We start from the raw sequence: 21,966 nt of genomic DNA on the forward strand, positions 1-21,966 counted from the left end.
ATCTGAATTGAAAATTTTAATCAATAAAATAAAAAGTAAAAGATTATTTACTAAAATTTTTAGTTTCAGTTGGATTGTAACAGATTTAAGAATTCTATCATAAATGCCACAAAAATATAAAATAATAACAAAAATGCTGAAAAAAATTCTAACAAAAAAAATACCTAAAAATATAATTTAATTTCCAAAAAACCCTAAAATGGAATCTTATTTACAAAAATACCTGATTTAATTTTTTCCGATGAAAAGGTATATGTTGGGTATACTTTGAAGAAGAAGTGTATATATTCGGTATATTTTTTACAAATAATAAATTTAAAACACATTAATTTTTATGAAATATTGTTGCATTGCATTTGATTTTGTGATATTAATGATGAATAAATAAATCTAAAAGAAATTTTTTCTAATTTAAAGATTTGGAAACGTGTTGAAAATATTATATCCGAAAAATTAGACAAATTACTACAAGATAAAAAAAAGTATATGTTCAATATATATATTAAAAAAATACAGTATATGTTTGTTATACTTTTAAAGTAAATAATAGCAAAAGGTATATATTTAACAAAAAAATAATATATTTTAAATATACGTTAAGTATCTCAATCTTTTTCAAATGAAATAAAATACAAACTCAAAATATATTGAACGATAAAAGATACATGCTTACCAAATAATAGTATACTTTGAGTATGTAAACTTTTTAAAATGAAATAAAATTCAACTCAAATGCTCAACATCAAACAATATATGTTTATTAAAATATGATATACGTTAGTATCTGTAAAGAAAAAATAAAAAATGAAGAATGTGTACTTCTTAAAATAGCATAGAGTATTTCTGAAAAAAAAAAAAGAGTATATTGTTTTTATAATTATTTTAGAAAAGAGTAAATGTTGAAATTTCCTTTGCATTTTAAACTCTTATTCAAGACACCGCAAATTTAAATTTAAACTAGTCATTTACTCGTGCGTTGCATGACCGTTATTATTATTTCAATTATAAAATTAAATTTATAGATATAATTTAGTAAATTTTTCAATATTTAATATTGATTTATAATATTTTAAAAAATAAGAGCAAACTACCTATTCTTTTAAATGTCTTTTATTTTTTAAAATTTTATTAATACAATAATATAAAAATTATTTTTAAAATATTTATTTATTAATTTCAATATTATATAATTAATACTATTAATAAAATTGATATTATAATTTTAAAATTAGAAATTATTATAATGATTAAAAATTAATTTATTAGTAAATATTATGTTTAAAAATATTATTTTATATAATTAAAATTATTATCTAATAAATTAGTTAATAGAATATTAAATTATAATTAATATTTTATTTTTTAGAATAATTATTATTAAATTAAAAATTAATTATTATCTAATTAGAGAACTAATTTATTATTGATATTTTATTTTTAAATTAAAATAAATTTTTAATAAAAATATAGTTTATTAGTTAATAAATTAATAAAAAATATAAAATTATATATAAATTTAGATCTCATATATCAAAATAAATATGCATATCAATATAATAATATTATAATATAAACTTAGACCGGGATATAAAAATTAAAATTATTCAGGGTGTAATGGGAACAAAGGCCATGTTTACACAGAAAAGCCCAAATGCATAAAAAGGCTGTTCTGAATCCAACAAGAAGAGTTCTCCTTCATTTCCAGAGTTGGTTAGTTACCTTTGGTTCCAATTCCATCTCTCTCGCTCACTTTGACTCTCTTATATTTTATATAATAAAACCCCAACTCAACCCTTCGACTCAAGACTGCTAGGAGCGGGACTGGTAGTGAGTCTTCTTTGCTCCATGGAAACTTTTCTCCCATAAAAACCCACGTCTCAAACGCCACAATTTTTTTTTTTCGTCCCTTAATTTGAACTGATCTTAAAAGAAGAATGGGAACTGTATCAAGATCACCACAAACTGCAAATCTGATGTCAGATCTGTTGAACACATTCTCTCTCAAGCCATTGAAGTTGAAAACAAAGCAACAAGAACTCTTGATCCGTGTCTCTATCCTTTGTCTTGTCTATGTCTTAGCTTTCATCACTCGTTTATTTAGCGTCCTTCGTTATGAGTCAATGATTCATGAATTCGATCCATACTTCAATTATCGAACCACTCTTTTCTTAACCCAGAAAGGGTTTTATGAGTTTTGGAATTGGTTTGATTCTGAGAGTTGGTACCCACTTGGACGAATCATTGGTGGCACTCTTTACCCTGGTCTTATGGTTACTGCTGCTCTTATTTATTGGACACTTAGATTACTCCGATTCGCGGTCCATATCCGGGAGGTTTGCGTGTTGACAGCTCCCTTTTTCGCTTCTAATACTACCATTGTTGCCTATTTCTTTGGTAAAGAAATTTGGGATTCTGGTGCTGGTCTTGTTGCTGCTGCTTTGATTGCTATTTGTCCCGGTTATATTTCGCGATCGGTTGCTGGTTCTTATGATAATGAAGGAGTGGCTATTTTTGCTCTCTTGTTGACCTTTTATTTGTTTGTTAAGGCTGTCAATACGGGTTCTCTTGCTTGGTCTTTGGCTTCCGCTTTTGGCTATTTTTATATGGTTTCTGCTTGGGGAGGATATGTTTTTATTATTAATTTGATACCTCTTTATGTTTTGGTGCTGTTGATTACTGGGAGGTATTCATTGAGGTTGTATGTTGCCTATAACTGTATGTATGTGTTGGGAATGCTGCTTGCTATGCAAATTCGATTTGTTGGTTTCCAGCATGTTCAGTCTGGTGAGCATATGGCTGCAATGGGAATCTTCTTCTTGATGCAGGTTGTTACTTTTTTTCCTTTCTGTTTTATTTTCTGCTGTTTTTAATTTGTTACATTGTGTTCCTTTTTTCTTTTAAAACTTGGGTACTTTGGTTGATGTCAAATTGCATAAGCTCTAGTACTTTGGTTCTGATGTCAAAATGCATAAACCTCAAGTAATTCAATCTATCATTTATAGAACTAGGAGCTGACACAGCTTAATGTTTTTGTATTCTTGGTTTTGAATTTTCATGTCCTTACATGGGGTTTCAGAGAAAGCTATACTCACACTTAATTGGCCTTTTTGTGCAGGTACTTTATTTCTTAGATTGGGTTAAGTACATGCTAAATGATGCAAAATTATTTCAAGCATTTTTGAGGATCACTGTGACCTGCACAGCTGGTGTTGGTGCTATTGCTCTGGGGGTTGGCACAGCATCTGGCTATATTTCACCATGGACAGGTCGGTTTTATTCGTTGCTGGATCCCACATATGCCAAGGATCACATCCCCATCATTGCATCTGTCTCTGAGCATCAGCCAACAGCTTGGTCATCTTTCATGTTTGATTTTCATATCCTGCTTTTCCTTTTCCCTGCTGGCCTTTATTTCTGCTTCAAGCGACTATCAGATGCTACAATATTTATAGTGATGTATGGTCTCACCAGCATGTATTTTGCTGGTGTTATGGTTCGACTGATTCTTGTGGCTACACCTGCTATGTGCCTCATTAGTGCTATCGCTGTTTCTGCAACTATAAAGAATTTGACATTGTTACTAAGGACAAAGCACAAAGTTACCCAAACAGGTTCTACTAAAGGAACTAGTGGTGCAAAGGCTTCTTCCAGGGTGAGATGTCTACATATGAGTTTAGATTTTCTATCTCATTTTGGTTTATTCCCTCGAATTACCTTGTCTAAGCATATCCGTATTGCATAATGTTTATGGCTTTGGATTTCCATTATATGGAATCGTTAAGGTAAATAATTTGAACTCTTTTAAACAGCATCTAGAAAATTATGAAAAATTAATTACAATGATGTAACAACCCCAACTGGTCACCAGTACTTTCTGATGCTATTAATTTCTAACACAATTTAATTCTCTTAGCTAAATCTTCTAGGGATATTAATATGGGAAAGATTAATACTTGTTTGCTATTTCCCAGGAGCTAATCTAACATGCATTTGGATTATTTATCTTCAGTCATAAAAGTAAATTTGAGTGGCTAAAATTGGATCACATTCAACTTGTATTGGGATTGTGCATGTTGAGTTTCTGTCACAGGTAAACTTTAGGAAGTAATTGATATTATTTGGGAGAATATATTTCTTTTGATGCATTTCAGATTATCACAATTTTCTTAGGCTTTGTGAGACAGTAACTTCATCATGTATTATGATAAGAAGTTACTGAAAGGACTTCAATGGATAGAAAATCATAGGTGTCAAGTCATGAATCAAAATACTCATTTGGTCGATTAACAACTGAGAATCAAGGATCAGAGTAATCTGGCACACATTCTGAAAATGAATGTAAAATAACATATGCTGATATGAAACAATCAACTTATACCAAAATTGACCACTACCCTCTCCCCTGTAAAAACTGAGTTTAACAGTTTGACCATGCCTCTGTCCTTCATTCAGTGGTTCTAGTTCTAAAGAATTTTTCAGGTTTGTACCGTGTTATTTGCTGTCCCAACTGTATCACTTCCCTAAAAGATTTTTTGCATCATAAAGTTGTTTCTTTTACATTGTGTTGGTGAATCTCTTAAATGGGTTCTTAATCATCTTTGATGCACCAGCAGGGTTTGCTTGATCAATCTCAGCCTTTTCAAAGAAATGGTGCTATTGCATTGCTTCTTGGTGCGTTTTACTTGCTCAGTAAGTATGCTACACACTGTACCTGGGTGACATCTGAAGCATACTCATCTCCATCAATTGTCTTGGCTGCAAGGGGTGCCCATGGCAATAGGGTCATCTTTGATGATTATCGTGAAGCATACTACTGGCTACGTCAAAATACACCTGCAGATGCTAAGGTTATGTCATGGTGGGATTACGGATATCAGATTACCGCCATGGGAAACAGAACTGTTATAGTTGACAATAATACTTGGAACAATACTCACATTGCTACTGTTGGACGTGCAATGTCATCTTATGAGGATGAAGCATATGAGATAATGAGATCGCTTGATGTGGATTATGTATTAGTTGTCTTTGGCGGTGTTACTGGTTATTCTTCTGATGATATCAACAAGTGAGGCTGACGAAAATCATATCTTAGACATTTTTAATATACCTCTTTAAGCAGTTCACTTTGCATGCTGTTTGCACTTCTTATTCGTGGATTATGTGTTCATTCCGCACTTACACAATTCCTTTGCTCTAGGTTTTTGTGGATGGTTAGAATTGGAGGTGGAGTATTCCCTGTAATAAAGGAACCAGATTACCTTGTCAATGGTGAGTACCGTGTTGACAAAGGTGCAGCTCCGAAGATGTTGAATTGCCTCATGTAAGTTCCCGTTTCTCAGTCAATCTTCCTTTTTCTTTTGTTAATTGGTTCAAGAATTCTCCATACTTTCCTAAAATACAAAACTTTGCCCAACTTTTAAATGTTGATATGATACAACTCCATAAAGTTGCAGGTGCAGTTGCTCTTTATATTTATTTATTTACTATTATTGTTGAAGAGATTATTTGCCACATTTTTCTTAATTTCACAGATGCTCTTTTGCTAAAAATACATAAGAAGTTGCATATACCTTGTTAGTCCTAATGGTTAATTTTCACTGTTGACTTGTGTCCCTCCTTTTACTGTATTTATAGACTTATGATTTATTTGGTTATTGTTTTCTATGGTCTATATATTAACTTGAGAGATCTGTGGCCGACTTTGGGTGACTCTACTGTTCTTTGCTTTTATTTATTTATTTGTTTTTTGGCAATTTACATGCTGGTAAATTGGTTAACAAGGTTAGTAATTGTTTGAATCACTGCCATATATTCAGTTCGTAATTATTGTGGTTTTATTAACTGAATTGTGATCATCCTTAATTGACAAAGTTTTAAAGAACCTTTCTCTCGAATACATTTCTTTGTTTCTCCTTCCACAAATTAGTTTCCCTTTATTGACCCATTCACACACCTTAGCCAGCACATCAATAATATACCGTGATATTTCTTGCACTCTCATATTGGTGTAGCAATAAAAAGCATTAGATAAAACACTGTATGTCAGGTGGTCAGGCCTGAAGGCTTATTTACACATTCTACAACATTTTCTAAGAGTTATAATACAGTTGTTTTCGAAATGATGTAGTTGTAGAAACCAAATGTCCTCTTGTTAGGCTATTTGTTTAGGTTATATACACAAGGAACATATACTTTTTCCTAGTTTAGCTATGCAAGATGAAGAATGGAGTAGATTGTAGAGCTATTCCTTAATGGTGTAGAAATTTTGGGTTTTAACTTTTAAGTATTACAGAATAAGGGGAAAAAAGAGGTGAAAATGGGGTAAATGTTTATTAGAGGAAGGAACATGATATTATACTTGAGAATCGAAATAAATAAGTGTGGCATGTATCTGCTGCGATTTTGAAATCATCATTAAGTTGCATATCTGATTTGAAGGTTAAGTTCTGCAAGACCGTGACTCGAACTGATTATGATGTATGTCAATGAAACTCTATATTGTTAAAGATGGTGAAAATTGATACAACACCTTTTTGTTTCAACTTCTGTTAAAGAAACCTTAATTTAACCTATGGGGCAGCATTTTCATCATGTAAGTTTGAAGAGCATTTATTGATATCATAATATTTCACTGTATGTAAAGTCACAAAAGTATTCTCTGTTAGGACTTGATTATGAAATTGAAACAACTAGAGGGGATTGTAGTTTTAAGAAATGTTGTTTTGACTTAAAATTAGATATTTTTAGCTTCAATTGAGTAATTCAATGTTTGAAAAATGAGAGTAAGTTAACATGATTACATGCATCTGTTATATGTTTCCAGTCTGTTGCTGGTGTTTGGAATCTGTCCATCATCACTATACTAAATTTAATTCCCCGCATCAACTGTCATGGTATATGTGCTACATGTGGTTCTACGTTCTGGTATACAGAAGTAATTTCTTATTCATTAATTTGGTGACATAGGTACAAGCTATCCTACTATCGCTTCGGAGAGCTGGTAACAGAATATGGCAAGCCTTCAGGGTAAGTTCAGCATTCTCAAGCTTTGCTTCTTAAGTTGTTAGCTTTTGGACCCTTGCATGCGGACACATGTATGCATTTTCATCCTCTGTTTACATTTTGTATGAGAGAAGATGATGTTAGTAATGAGTTTGGTACTATATTTTTCTTTCTTTAAGTTTTGGAAAAGGCTAATAGCACATATGTTTTTACCATTGAACGGAGAGTTATGATTTTATAAAGCAGTAGTGGCATTCAGAATGGAAATCTTACATGGAAGAAAGAGTTGTGAAAGTGGAAAGTTGCAATTTCTTATTGATGTAGAACAGTCAATTTCTAAAGGAATTGGACTAAATTTTTTACTGCCCTGTAAACAGGGTCTGTCAATAGTGGACAGTTAACAATATTTGTGAAAGAGTGTAAGAATAAAATTGTGAATCTTGGATACTTTTTTATGCTTGGCTTCATTTGATGCAATTATGAAAAGATTCTTAGGGGGGGAAAAATTTAGGTTTTAATTGCATGTGAATTTGCAATGCAGTCTTCAAATATTGCACCTAACAGCTTGTAAGCTTCACATTAAGGGTTAGAATTGCGTCCTCATGGTGCTTAGCTGCAATTCCAACATAAAGTGCATATATAGTTTTAAGTAATATATACTTTAAGGCCTAACTTACATATGAACTCGCAAGCAATCCTTAACTATCACACCTGAAGACATGCTTAGGATTGTATTACAATTCTACAGTTTTGCTAATTGCAGTTTGTGTATGCATAGTATTAATTCTTTCATAGAAGACAAATCGTCACAATTGCATATATACTTTCAAGTATTCTTAAACTTTCAGGTACTTGAGCAACAGAAAAAGATGTAATCCTAATCTTAGGATTTGGTTCCTATTAAACTAGATGATTTTGAACCTAATCAAGACTATGCAAGATATAAATGTGGACTAAAAGTTACCAAAATACCTGTATACTCTCAAAGTTGAAGAATGTCCAAACAGAAAAATAAAATAGATGATAAAGATCCTAAATAATTGCCTATCCTTGGATTTGTGCCAAATTGGTGCTTTAACATGGAGATGGCTTTAGGGTGTCCAAAAGTGCCTCCCATTTTAGATACCTAATGCACATGGTGATTTTCCTCATAAAGAGGTCTATTATTTTCTTTCTTCTCTTCAAATGTTGGATGGGAGATTGTGGGTTTGTAATGGAAGTATTAGATTACAAATATTGCTCAGACATATTTCTTTTTTCCCTTTCCTCAGCATTCATTTCTCTAATTTTGTAAATTGCCTTTTGATGATGATAGGTATGATCGCGCAAGGGGTGTAGAAATTGGAAATAAAGACATCAAACTTGAATACTTGGAAGAGGCATTCACCACATCAAACTGGATCGTCCGTATTTACAAGGTCAAGCCACCGAATAATAGATGGTAAGATCTCTCCCGATCTGCAGGAGAAAAGAAAAAGGAACTCCGTACGAAATATGAGAGCTCCAATCTTGGAATATAGAGTTGGCTGTAGAAGTGATAGTGGTTTTGCTTAGAGATTGAGCTTGTAACATTCAAGGCTCTTAAGTTTTCCAGACCCCCGTTTCTGAAAGTTTTTGCAATGGTCCTTCACCTGATTAGTTGAATACTATTAACACTATCTGTGGTTGGTAGACATCTTAGATCCTTTACTACTTACTGTCCAGTGTAACGAACTAGCTTTGGTGCAATTCATAGATGTAGATTGGGTATCAGGTTGTTCTTCAGAACTTCAGTCATGTGCTAGATGAGTGCTATCTGCCTCCAAGCCCTTCTCTGGCCTTCATCATATCTCCTTCTTTCATGAATTCTGTAATTTCTGTAGCCAACGGCAGCAGAAATCTTACAGGCTTAAAGAAGCTGCTGCTATCAGTCCTCACTAGGGTGATCAGTAGCCCCAACTGCATTTCAGATATTTTTATTTTTTATTTTTTATAGCAGTGGCCTGAAGCTAAAAATCAAATCTACAAAGGAATATATGGAGCAAAAGCTCTTTAAAACAGAAAGGGGCACTTCTTCCAAGCCCTCAATATGAGTAATATTTTTTCCTGCTACAACCAGTTTATGATTCTTTCCTCAAGCCAGTTTATGTTAATAAACTGAGGGAGCAAAAATCTCAAAGCTCTTTAAGGTGATGCAAGAGAAAAGAAACCATCAACTTGAAATTTGCTATAATAAGTCCAAAGCTTGCACTGGTACATTGCCTACAAGGTCTGGAACAAACCGTCTGTCAGTTTTCCATGACTCACATTTCAAAGCTTTTGCAGGGGTATCAGTTTCTTTCTTTGAATTGCAGGAAATAACTCTTAATAGCTCTGCACATTTACCGTGATTATTATTTGGTTCAAATGACACCGGTATTAATTATATAACCGGTGGCATAAACATAAAAGTTGCTTAATTTTTCATCTATATTGTCTCTAATTGGTAAAGAAAGCAATGTATTATTCTATTAGTAAATCTTTTATTCAATAGTTGTGATCAAATTTAATAAATTTAATGATTTAAAATATATAAAGAAAGTAATCTATTATTCTATTAATAAATCTTTTATTCCAGAGTTGTGATCAAATTTAATAACTTAAAATTTACGATCACACTGAATTAATTACTTTCAACAATCGGTGATATACCTTTTTTTTAAATTTATTTCCGGTTCACTTAATTGCTTAACAGTAGCAGGCAGCTTCATCGTTACAATAACAAGTGAAGTAATTTGTTTCAATAGCTTACCACTATGAAGGATAGTCTCCATAGCTCTAGATACATCTACTTCAATAAAAGTCTAATTTTTTTTTATTTGCTCGGTAAAATATATATTTAGACATTTAAATTTTGTTCATTTAAATATTTTAATATCTTAATTTTTAATTTAATCTAATAGACATTTGGACTTACATTTCTGTAAGCTTTTAAATACATGTAAATTCTTATTTAACTTATTTAACTTAGCAGATATATAAATTCTTTTTTTTTTCTTTTATATAAATATTTATACACCCACATCCAATATATTTGAAGGTGTTTGCACATGCCAAAAAGTTATTAAATAAATAGAAAAATAAATAGAGATGTCTGCCATGTTATAAATGACCAATAACTAAAATTCAAATATCTAAATATATATTTAATCTATTAGATACTGGTAATTTTGCATTTATTATTGTAGGCACATAATGAGTTAAACTTGATCTGTTAGATTTTCTGAATTGTGGTGGCTCCCATTCAGTTTAAGTACGTGACTAATTTTATAAAAGAAGTTAGCTGAACTAATAAAATAAAGTTAAGGTGCCAATTTGCACTCTGAACTTAGAACCAATGACAATTAGTATTTTGATTTTATGGCCAGTTTATCCAATAACTTACCAAAAGTGGTCAATTCATTCAAATCAAATTACTTAATCAATATAAAAGGTCCAATTTGGTTGTTAAACTTATACTAAATATCAGATTTTATAAAAATAAATTTTTATCGAGTTAGAATAAAATTATTTAATTTTAACCTAATTTACTCTAATTATCTAATAAAATAATAAAATAATATTTTTAATTATATGTTAAATAATAGTACCAAACTCATATAAGATTATTCTTTTATGAAATTAGAATAAAATTTTTCCATTTTAGCAATATTTAATCTTAGTTTCTAATAAAAAAATAATAACTTAATAATTTATCAATCTCAAACTTGATTTGAATTTTGACTCAAAGAAACACCGGACATTTATAAGATTATTTAATTTAATATTATCAAAACTTATTTGAATTTTTTATTTTATTTTTTAAGTTATTTATATAATCATCGGGTGAAGATCCGCGACCAAGTCACAAACTGATTAAATTATTATTTTTATTAGAAACTACGATTAAGTATTGCTAAAATATAAGGTTTTATCCTATTTTTGTAAAAGCATAATTTTATATGAATTTTGATAATATTATTTAATTTAAAATTTTTAATCATTTAAAACTTTAATTAAAAATATATTACATAATTATTTTCATTAAGTAATATAAATAAATTATATTAAAATGAAATAATTTTACTTTCATTCAATAAGAATCCTTTTTTTTTTTTAATAATTGGACATTTAATATGAAGTTCACATACTAAATCGAACTTTTCGTATTGAGAAAGCCTTTCGACTATGTCGAATTGACTATTTTTTTCAAGTTGCTAAGCAAATTAGTCAGGAATTAAAAATTTGAGCTAATTACCTATTGATTTATAGTTGTAGGGGCAAATTGACATTTTAGCCGATTAAATAGTTTGGACTTCCCAAATCAACTATGCGCATGAGCTCATAAGATAAATTTATCTAGTTTTAATATAATATAAAATATATTACATAATTACGTTTATTAAAGGTAATTCAATCCTCCTCACTTTTTTTTTTTGTTAACTTGATACATATATTTTCTTCATGAATGCAGATATTTTTTCTAATTAAAATTTTCAACTTTGAAAATGAATTGGGTTGTATGTAAAGTTACGTCTTTCCTCACCTTAAAGTTTGCCTCACTATTACTTAATTTGTGCCTTCAACCATGAAACATCAAAGATCTCATGTGTATCATGAATCAACTTTGAACCCACATCAATGTTTCATAAACAATTTCAGGAATCTCGAAGACTCTTAAAGGCTTTGTGTAATAAATGCGAATATAGTAAATATATTACCAGAACCCAAAAGTTTTGTAGAAAAGAAAGACGAAAGTAACATTAGACATTATTTAAGATTTGAACGTTGGTTTTAAAGGTTAAAATATAAAAGGAACAAGTACCAAACAAAGCCTTAAATTTTGAAGAGTAATAGGCAGGTTTCTGAATTATGAGGTATGAATTAATTAATCTAACAGCCTAATCATTGAGATGGTAACCACATTATCCTGATTATACTTTATCCTATTGGCATCCACCGTTCAAACATATATTATCATCAATAATTACTAATATATATATATATATAGTTAATTTAGAGTGTACCATATAAGACTCTTACGGGTGGTAAAATATTCTCTTAAGAATTTTAAGATAGTTACATACTCAATGTTCGAACTCAAAATTTTAATTAAGTTAAAAAAATCTTTACTATCTTATTTATGCGGTTTTAGATATAAACACCATTCTTTCAAGTCAACATTAATATATACTTTGTGGGGGTAGTTAGGTTTCAGAGTCTATCACAGTAGGATTGTGCTATTTTTTCCTTTTTAAAATTTTTTCTCATTGAATTTTTTTGTTATCAAAATACATATTTAGATATATAAATTTTATCTATTTGGTCACTTTGATATTTTGCTTTTTGATATAATTTAATAGATATATAAATTTATTTTTTATGATATTTAAATAATTTTATAATATGTTCACGTGTACTATTCGTAAGTGTTTACATATTACTATTCAAAAGTATTTAAATATTATTAAAAGATAAAATTCAGGTATATATTCGTTTAAATTAAAAATTAAAAGTGTTTAAGAAATTACAAAATAGGATTCAGATATTTATTATATTAAATTAAAAATTAAAGTATTAGCATAATTAAATGATTAAAACTTAAGTATTTAAATATGCATTATACTTATCCTCTTATGTTGAGATTTTTTAACGGGTCACCCAGATTGTTTTGTACTCTCACGGGTAATGATAAATTCCTTCTTCTCAAAGAGATTTAAAATATACTTCAAAGCTTTATTTGATTTGTCGAATACCAGAAGTCAAATAATTTTATTTTTTTTTCCAAAAAAAATGAAAACAATATAATATTTTTATTATACGCTTAAACATTCTATTTTACTTGAATGGTATTCCACAACTTTTTTAAATAGCTCACTTATGGGTAGCCCTTCATACTTGATCAACATATGAGATTGTTGAGTAACACAATTTCAAGTAACAAATCCAAACTTGAACTGAATTTGAGATTTTGAAAATACTTGCTGAACTAATTAGAGACTAAAATTTGGGAGAGCAACCAATCAATTTAACTCAAGTTCATATGTAAGTACTGAGATTATGATGTGTTTTGTAACTAATTAGAGGCTAAAAGGATAATTTTATATAGAGGACATCAATAAAATATTCTGCATCATATTTCAGATGGGTATAATATGCAACAATTAAATATATTCACTTCAAATGATTATGCATAAGACAATGGCCTTTTTTCTTTTGTATACATTATAAACTACTGAGATTATTGATCTTGATTTGAACACCCTGTTAAAAAGTGACAATTTAAAGCTGTAAAAATAACAATTTCAACCTTCTTGCAGCTTTTTTTTTTTTTCCCTCAACAAATAACCTAATACTGTATTTTCTTACCTTTCTGTTTCTCTGGATGTTCTCCTCTTTCAATTTCCCTTTGCAGCTATATAACACAGTAGTTGGGGGGCTTTGATGCTCCATTCCCATTATATCAGAATACAGAACAAAAAAATTTCCAGTAGAATGTGCAGTAAGTCGCACTAATCAAGGGCAGCTTTGCTCCTGCGTCCAGATATCGGCTTTGGTAAGCCATCAAACATAGGTATAGTGATTGCTGCGGTCGATAGAGCCTGCAAGTCCGTTTTCAAACTCCATTTTGAAGTTGGCCAAACCGAAGAGGAATTACCGTTCTCCTGGTCATGCAGGCTCGGCGTGCTTGATGATTTCCGAACTCCAGTCAGTCCATTAGCAATTATAGAATCTCCCAAACCTACTGGAATAGAATTTAACCATCCTGGCTCTGATTCAGAGTAGAGCATTGCTCGGCTTGCTGATTTAGGTCTCATAGCTAAACCCTTTCCTGTCACAGGTGAAAAATTACTACTTCCGCCACTGTTTTCTTCCTTCAACAACTTTTCTGGTGTGCCAGCTCTAAAATCTGCTTCAGATTTCTGACGTCTTCGGACAGACTTCTCACTGGATTTCTCACCTTCTCCATCTCCAGCTTCTGCAAGAGGTATGTAATCTACCGTGATACAATCCTCGGGTGATAAACCATTAGCAAAATTCCGGGATTTGAGATTCTGGTATGGTGAACCAGAGATTGGTGAAGTTTTAGGCAACAAACCCTCAGTCAGTTCATCTGAGCTCCCTGTCCTGTAGACAGCCATCTCTGTGCCTTCAGCTGCACCATTGTGATTTGAAGATTTGAGACCATAGTATTTCCGTAGAGTGCTCATAGCTGGAGAAATCTTCTGCTGGGTGGATTTCAATTTCAATGACTCTAATGAATCCAACACATTGGAATAGCGTGGGCATGAAGACATTTTATCAAGGCCGCTCCCACTATAAAAAAATTCTAAAATTATTAGTCACTGCAAGTCTGGTTAGTGATTATTAGTTGTTTACACCTATATAAATACTGAGGGAGCTATTTTTGTCAACTCTTGAAAGTTTTGCTGTTGTCTACTGAATGCAAAGCCCATTAAATGCAAATTACAGTGCTGTGAATACAATAAGTATTTAGAGACAAAATAATCAATGGTTAGATTGTTTTCATCAGATACTTGCATAAGAAATGAAATAATACATTTAAATAAAACGGATCATAAATTTCCAAAAGAAAAAAGTATATTGGCTGATAGAGGGCTGATAGAGAGTATTTCATGAAGGGAGTAAGAATAGAGAACATAATGCGCTGGAAAAGATAAACTACTACCCTGACAACCACAAACCACAATCAGCAAGCAAGACTATGAGAGTAGCAGAAATAATTGAGAAAGAAAACTAGTTCCAACTTAAAGAAAAAAAGAAATTGAGAAAATAAAATCTCCCAAAATGCTTCTTTCCATCAAAATATCCCACAAAGTAGCAGAAAAAAGCACAATACTCGATGTACTAGTACATTTAGCTCTTCTTTTTAATGCCAGTTCCAGGTGTATATGTTCTCTAATGAATACAGCATGAGGGAGAACCCTGGCATCTGCAATCAAATGTGTTTGAAAGAGGTGCTGAGCTTGACTCCGATGCTTGAGCATTATATTAAATACATCAACAATTAAAAACTTAGTTGAAATCTTAATAGGCCTTGACTAAAAGATCTTTAATATTGATACTTCATTCAACTAGCATAATTTGATTAAACTATTTTTGTCTGATATTACAAACTTTTGTTAATTTAGCAGCAATTAGTAAAGAACATAGACATAAAAAATCAATATATCTCAATTTTAAATATCTAAAGGAAAACATTCATGATCAAAACAAAGTAGATGAAGACCTGTTCTATAATTTCAATAGCAAATTTATTACTTTGGTAATGGGGGGAGGTTTCACTTTATTTATTTATTTGTTTTCATAAGAAGAAGAATAGCAAAAGTATCCATACTCAACACAATTGACTAGCCAAAGAGATAGATTTATCTAAATATCTATATGATTTTAGGAGATAGGGATAGTAAAGTGGTTTTGGCCAATGCCGCAAGAACTGGAAGGAACTCTCCAACCCCTATCTACTAAAGACCATAGAACCAGGTGATTCCCTAAAGAAAGCAAGCCCTAGTATGAAAATATCAATAACACTAAACAAATAACTTGTTAGTTTATATCAAAGGTAATTAAAGCTCAAATCATCAGTATCACCATTATATCAAGAATTACATAAAAAAATAGGCACCATATTAACACATGTACATAATGACTGGCCAAAGAACATATAAAACTGAATAACTTCATACAATTAATTGCACTTAGTTTCTAATTTCTAGTATGCAAAATTCTAAGAAACTCTAATCATTATCCACATCCATGAAACTTGCTTTACTAGATGTGGCACTCCATCTGAATCAACCTCTTAGTCTTCAACATTTAATGGACCAGAACTTTCCAGCCTTTATACTTCTCTTCAATCACTAAATGACTATTTTCCTCAAAAAATCAATTTTTGCATTTCCATTTCTTTATCAGCATCATCACTGACTCCTAGGTCATAAAAAATTAAGCAATGAGCACAATGCTTATTCTTTTCTCTATTTTCCCCTCCTTTCTTTTTTTACTTTTCTCCTTTCTAAGGCTAATAAGATCAGCTCCTTCTACCACTATCTATTATTACAGTGATAGTCTACATTTGAGCCTTTCTGTAGCTTCAATTGGGACAGCAGAGCTAGGTGTTGCCTTAGCATTTCTTGTCTAAGAATAGCTAGGCATTGCCTTAGCTTTTACTAATACAGCCATAGCATTTTAGCAATATTGTCATCAGACATTTGGATAACAGAATTAATGAAAACTTAATATATGCTTACAGAACTAAATTATCAAGCTGAGAATTCCATTTGTCTCTTGCAACATAGTTTGCATACCATTGGGTGTTTCTGCCAAGGTATTCTGAATGAACAAATGTTGTTTACTGGACTTCAAATTTGAGGAATGCAATCAAATGTGTTAAAATTTCAAGGAAAGAATCTGAGAATATTCTTTTCAATTTTTCTTTTCTTTTTTTTACTAATATTACTTTTGATTTCAAAGCATCTTATTTGTGATTGTGTATGTTTTCCTATCTTATTCTCACAAAAATACATGAACAATGTTCCTTGTCAATATTGAATCTGAAAGCTTGTATATCTCCAAGGTTATTGTTTATCCTACATTATATGATATTAGAGTTATAGATCCTATAACTTAGTTGCTACAGGATTGTTTTAACAATTGTCACAAAATCCAGGCATATGCTAGAAATCCTTTTCCTTTGGTTTCAGAAGCAATTTCATACAAATTAAGATTCTATTTGGAACCATCAAAATATAAACATCTTCCATTCAAATCCTAATCAGCTTACATAACAATTACATACAAACTGTAACTTTCTTTTTCCACACCCCCTGTACATTGCATATCACAATTACAAGTAGCACTATGCCCAAATTTCTTTAATTTCGAATCATATCCTTAGCAGTCCACAAAACCCTTAAATTTATTATCCTTTTAGCAGCTGTAAAATCCTTGAAAAAAGTTTCTTTGATGCAATAAATCAATTTTGGGAGTATATCCTACATCTCCTTGTTGTCATATATGTTTCGGACACTACCATAACAGCCTAATTTCCTACCAGAAACCCAAGTCCTAGTTATGGTGTGATCTGTTTCAGTTATTAGTTAATCCAGAAGAACTACTTTCAAGGATTTTTCCCCCAATGTTCTTTATTGGGAGTAATTTAAACTAACACTAATTCCTGAAGCAATTGCTTAGTTGTTCAAGATAAACTTAGCAGGTTTTGCTTTCTTTTCCTCAAACCTTAACTATCAAAACCATAATATCTGAATTCCTGCAGCTAATCATAGCACCTTGAGCTCAAGTCTTGGAAATTTGGGGGAATTGCATAATTCTTTCACGTGGCAAGTTCCTCATAAAAATGACTGGAAACAACAGTTATAAAGCATAATTACATTCTTCAACAAGTGTATTATTACAAGTTAGGATAATGTTTTCCTAAAGTACAACCTACTCTACGGTTACCACTGATTTTTAACAGCGGAAGCAAAAAAGAGAATCCTCTGTAAATAAACATCTAATGCCAAAAAAAATAACTGAAGTATAAGCAGTTCCATAATGAAAGAGCAGATCATAAGAAGCTAGACATGGCAACTCAGCACAATCATAGATATATTAAGTGGATCACTAAATGCTAAATATAGAAGTCACCCATGGTGACATCATCAATAAGAGGTACCAAATATTGAAGAAATGCATAATCCCAATATCCATTTACCCAACAAAAAGTGTAAGAAATATGGCATATCTCCTAAGTGTTAATGCATTGTAAATCGTAATGTGAAGAAAGTAGTATGTCATATTATCCACGAAACTTTCCTTCTATAATCTACATAAACATGCAGTCACAAAATCTCAGGTAAAATAGTACAAAACCACCTCATAGAAAATACAGATGCACAAAACAGAAGCAAGTTATGAAACAACGAATAAACTGCAAACAGAAAATGACATATAAAAAGAGAAGCTTTACCCTGGAGAATCAGAAGCACTAGGGAAAAAAGGGGAAGGGGGATGCCTTCCTGGTAATGGTATCAATAACTTCTTCAAAGCAAACATTTGAAGATCAGTAGCCAACCCATTCAATCTTTTGATGTCAGCCACCTGATACAAATTCCCAAACACTTAGCACAATTATCAAGTATTAGCCTTCAAAAGCATCAAATAAGCACAATTTAATTGTACCCATCTCATCTGGGTGTGTGTTATATACTATAAAAGCTCAAAATAATTTAGAACCTTAGGAAAAATGAAGATTGAAACTAAAAAAAAAAGGATACCTCAACTCCATACTTAATGGCAACACCAGCAAGAGTATCCATCTTGGAGACCTGATGCTCTATGTAATTCTTACTGTTACTTGTACCATTACAATGAGCATTACCATTTAAAGGAGACATAATTTGCCTTTTCTTACAGAACCCAGATAAAAAATTCTTATTGTAAAGCAAGAGATTTGAGAAAGAGGAACAAAACCCAATTGGGTATTGACGTTTTGAGGAGGAGATCGGGCAGGTAGAAAGATTGAAAAGTGGAATTAGGACTCAGATCATACAAATGAATAAATAAAAATAAAAATAACACTAAAAAAATTTTACTTTAAAACATAAAATAAGGGAAATTAGGATAATAATAAAGAAAAGATAGGCAGGGAGTTTGGTAAATGGGAATCTAACACTTTATTCTCATTTCTTCTTCTTCTTCTTCTTCATTCAATCATTATGAGATTCTTTCTTTCTGTAACCAGAGTCCCTACTTAGCAATTTAGCTATCGTATTCACAAAGATAATAATAAAAAAATAGAAGCAAAAGAGTCCACAAAGATGTCAAATGTTGGAGGAGAGGGAGAGAGAGAGAGAGAGAAGGAGCTCTTTGGTGGCTTATTTATATGGCTTTATTTCTAAGGAACTTAAAAATCCTTTTATTCTTTTCTAATAACAAATTAAGAAAAATAATTCAGATTTCAAAACATTGAGATTTTGCTTTCATCAGTCACCTACATTTTCAAGTGCATTTTTTAAAACGTATATAGCGATTAATAATAATAAATTATATTTTTATTAAAAATACATAACCTTTAAATAACAATTCAATACTGAGATAGATAACAATTAAATTTATCCATGATATAAAATTAAAATAAAATAAAAATAAAAATAAAATTTAAAAAATAAGGTCTGAAAAATTTTAAAATTATAATTTAAATTAATAAAAACTGTAAAAATAAAATTAAAAATATATTATAATAAATTTAACATTGACTAAATCAATTATATTTTAAATAAATAAAATTATAATTAATCGACTTTAAATAGAGATTGAATTATTAGATGAATTTACGTTATCATAAGAGAAAAACAAAATAGAGACAAGGTGGTGGAATGAGTAATATTAATAATAAGTAATAAGTAAAGAAAATTATTAAAGAAATTATTAAAAAGGAAAAGAAATGAAAAAGAAAATAAAAAATTGCGTAACGCGGTTTTAGTGTGTAATAGACTGCCGACAAACCGACGCATCCCAGCCGTGCGACAACCCTGTGGGTCCCTCTCTCCTTTGAATTTTCAACGTTTCTCATTTCCTCCTGTGATTCTTCAGCTTCTCCTTCTTCTTTTCTTCTTTTTTTCTCTTTTTATTTATTTATAAAACATGATTATTCTAATATTATCTTATATCAATTTCATTGTCTACTCTAATCGTCCACTTCCTTTTCAATTGTCTGGTATACATAATATTTAGGAGGGTAATTACGTAGACCGTTTTATTTTTTTAATTATTAAATTTTTTACTTACCTGTGTTATATATGAAAATTAATTATTTGACTTGTTATAATTTAAAAATAAAATAAAATAATTTAAATTTATATAAATATTTTTAATTTTAGAATAATGATAAAAAGTTTTTATTATAATAAATTAATCTTGAAATAAATTTATAAATTTATAATGATTATGTTTATAACTAATAACAAATAATTTAATATATTAAAGAATCAAAATCTATATATGTTGTAAAAGTATATTAATCAAATTTAATGAATTATATAATAATTATTATATTTTATTTTGATAAGATAAAATATAATAAGCATTTTTTGGTATGAATTATTTTTTCATTTTAAAAAATTATAAATTAAAAACTTTTACTTCTAATATTTTAATTAAATTTAAATATCTAAAATATATTTAATTTATTATAACTATCTGATACAAGGATAATTAAAAGAAAGTTTGATAATTTATTTTTTAAAATGTTTTAAAGTGTAAAGGAAGTTGTCCAAATTATTGTAAAAATTTTATAAGACTTTCATATTTAAATAATGTCAATTATTTTGAAATTATTGATTTTTATAAAATTTTAAAAATATTATTAAGAGTTGATAATAAGTTGAAAACTGTATATGCTATATATAACTTATGTTATATACTAATAAAAATATATTAATATATAAAATCCTTATAAATATATATATTTTCTTAAGAAAAAATAAACATACTTAGATCATATTAACATAATAATTTAATACTATATATAAATATATTACATACCATTATTATATTTATTTTGTTTCCTTTAATTTTTAATAATAGTTTTAATATGTAAATATAAATTAAAAATTTAATGTTGTATTCATTTGTCCATTATACATTTATATCATCCATATAATTTTAAATTTTAGGTTCAATAACAATTGAGCTTAAATAATTCAATTAGAGAACTTTATTTTGTAAATACAAAATATAACATTGTAATAATTTATATTATAAATCTATATCATTCATACAATCTTAAAATTTAGGTTTAGTAACAATCAAGTTTATATAATTCAATTAAAGAATTACTATTATATAAATACAAAATATAACATTGTATTCATTTATAAATTATAAATCTGTATAATCCATATAATTATGAAATTTAAGTTCACTGACAATCAAGTTTACATATTTTCAAGAAACCATCTTCATTCCTCTTTAGATAATCAATAATTTTATTATTCAATTATTAATGAAATTTAAAAATAAATCCTTGTAACTAACTACTAGAGAGAATATTTAGAAGAAGAATACAAATTATCTATTTATCATTTTTCTTTATATTGTGTTTGATTCCAATGAATAATTTTATAAGATTTATTTTCAATTTTAATGCTTATGTGTTAGGTTGAAATAAAAGTTAATTTAGAATGATAACTCATTAAATCCATAAATTTATTATAATTAAACTAAAATTTCACATGTAATAAGATAATATATTTTATGGATTAAGTTTATTTAATTTTATTTCTCATTTTCATTTTCTATTTCTATGATCTTTTTATTAAAAATGATTCAACATAAAATATTAATTTTATTTGGAGTGAATCTACTTATTATTTAACCAAAAATGTATAAATTCATTATAAATAAAATAAATTTTTTAATGAATTTTAATTAAAGATAATAGTTGTTTTATTATTTTAAAACTTATTATCAATAGTGAATTTGATATCTTAAAAATTTATAAATAGAGAAAAAGATTTAAAAAGTTATTAAATATAATTTCTTTTACAATGCTACTGAAAAAGAATAATGAGAATATACATATATATATTCTATTAAAAGAAATTCCAGTTATATAAAATTATTTAGAATATGATATTATACTACATTTGTTGGATTGAGAACTAAGTACTTAAATGTAATTTTTATAATAATTATGTTTTATTTTATGAGTAATTTATTAATTTTAAATTGATTTTATAATTTTATTATTTGTGAGTTTAATAAATTAATAATTTTAATTGTAATAATTTTTAATTTATTAGATATATTAATTATTAATAGGTACTATTTTCTTATTCTTTTTTGACTCTTAATCTATTAATAAAAGGTTACATTATAGGCCTAATTATAAATTAAATTATGAACTTTATATTTTTAATAATTTTATTTAATTTTTTAAAA

At 29.1% G+C, this 21,966-nt stretch overlaps 2 protein-coding genes across 3 annotated transcripts; one reads left to right on the forward strand and one right to left on the reverse strand.

The window, feature by feature from the left end:
• Positions 1-1,682: 1,682 nt before the first annotated feature.
• Positions 1,683-8,757, forward strand: LOC8264499 (dolichyl-diphosphooligosaccharide--protein glycosyltransferase subunit STT3B). Of its 2 annotated transcripts, none has more exons than XM_048370848.1 (6): positions 1,683-2,825; positions 3,116-3,652; positions 4,611-5,068; positions 5,201-5,323; positions 6,970-7,029; positions 8,321-8,757. In XM_048370848.1, exons 1-6 carry the CDS (start codon positions 1,935-1,937, stop codon positions 8,448-8,450), a joined length of 2,199 nt encoding a protein of 732 aa, XP_048226805.1. In that variant the 5' UTR covers positions 1,683-1,934; the 3' UTR covers positions 8,451-8,757. The 2 variants fall into 2 exon arrangements, with proteins under 2 accessions (XP_048226805.1, XP_048226806.1); XM_048370849.1 differs by having other exon boundaries at positions 1,685-2,825; positions 4,614-5,068.
• A 4,432-nt stretch (positions 8,758-13,189) lies between these two features.
• LOC8264497 lies at positions 13,190-18,901 on the reverse strand. Its single transcript, XM_015716436.3, has 3 exons — positions 18,300-18,901; positions 17,993-18,123; positions 13,190-14,319 (listed from the first exon to the last, which is right to left on the reverse strand). Exons 1-3 carry the CDS (start codon positions 18,417-18,419, stop codon positions 13,515-13,517), a joined length of 1,056 nt encoding a protein of 351 aa, XP_015571922.2. The 5' UTR covers positions 18,420-18,901; the 3' UTR covers positions 13,190-13,514.
• Between the last annotated feature and the right edge of the window lie 3,065 nt (positions 18,902-21,966).

Source organism: Ricinus communis, chromosome 2, assembly GCF_019578655.1.
Source record: "Ricinus communis isolate WT05 ecotype wild-type chromosome 2, ASM1957865v1, whole genome shotgun sequence".
Classification (NCBI taxonomy): domain Eukaryota; kingdom Viridiplantae; phylum Streptophyta; class Magnoliopsida; order Malpighiales; family Euphorbiaceae; genus Ricinus; species Ricinus communis.

What these genes read in the sequence shown, in the direction of transcription:
- LOC8264499 (XM_048370848.1), top strand. Translation starts at nt 1,935, where the DNA reads ATGGGAACTGTATCAAGATCACCACAAACTGCAAATCTGATGTCAGAT. An exon ending in AAGATGTTGAATTGCCTCAT is followed by an intron (nt 5,324 to 6,969) that starts GTAAGTTCCCGT and finishes TTGGTGACATAG; the next exon opens with GTACAAGCTATCCTACTATC. An exon ending in GAATATGGCAAGCCTTCAGG is followed by an intron (nt 7,030 to 8,320) that starts GTAAGTTCAGCA and finishes TGATGATGATAG; the next exon opens with GTATGATCGCGCAAGGGGTG.
- LOC8264497 (XM_015716436.3), bottom strand. Translation starts at nt 18,419, where the DNA reads ATGTCTCCTTTAAATGGTAATGCTCATTGTAATGGTACAAGTAACAGT. An exon ending in CCATTAAGTATGGAGTTGAG is followed by an intron (nt 18,124 to 18,299) that starts GTATCCTTTTTT and finishes AATTTGTATCAG; the next exon opens with GTGGCTGACATCAAAAGATT. An exon ending in AGTGCTTCTGATTCTCCAGG is followed by an intron (nt 14,320 to 17,992) that starts GTAAAGCTTCTC and finishes ATTTTTTTATAG; the next exon opens with TGGGAGCGGCCTTGATAAAA.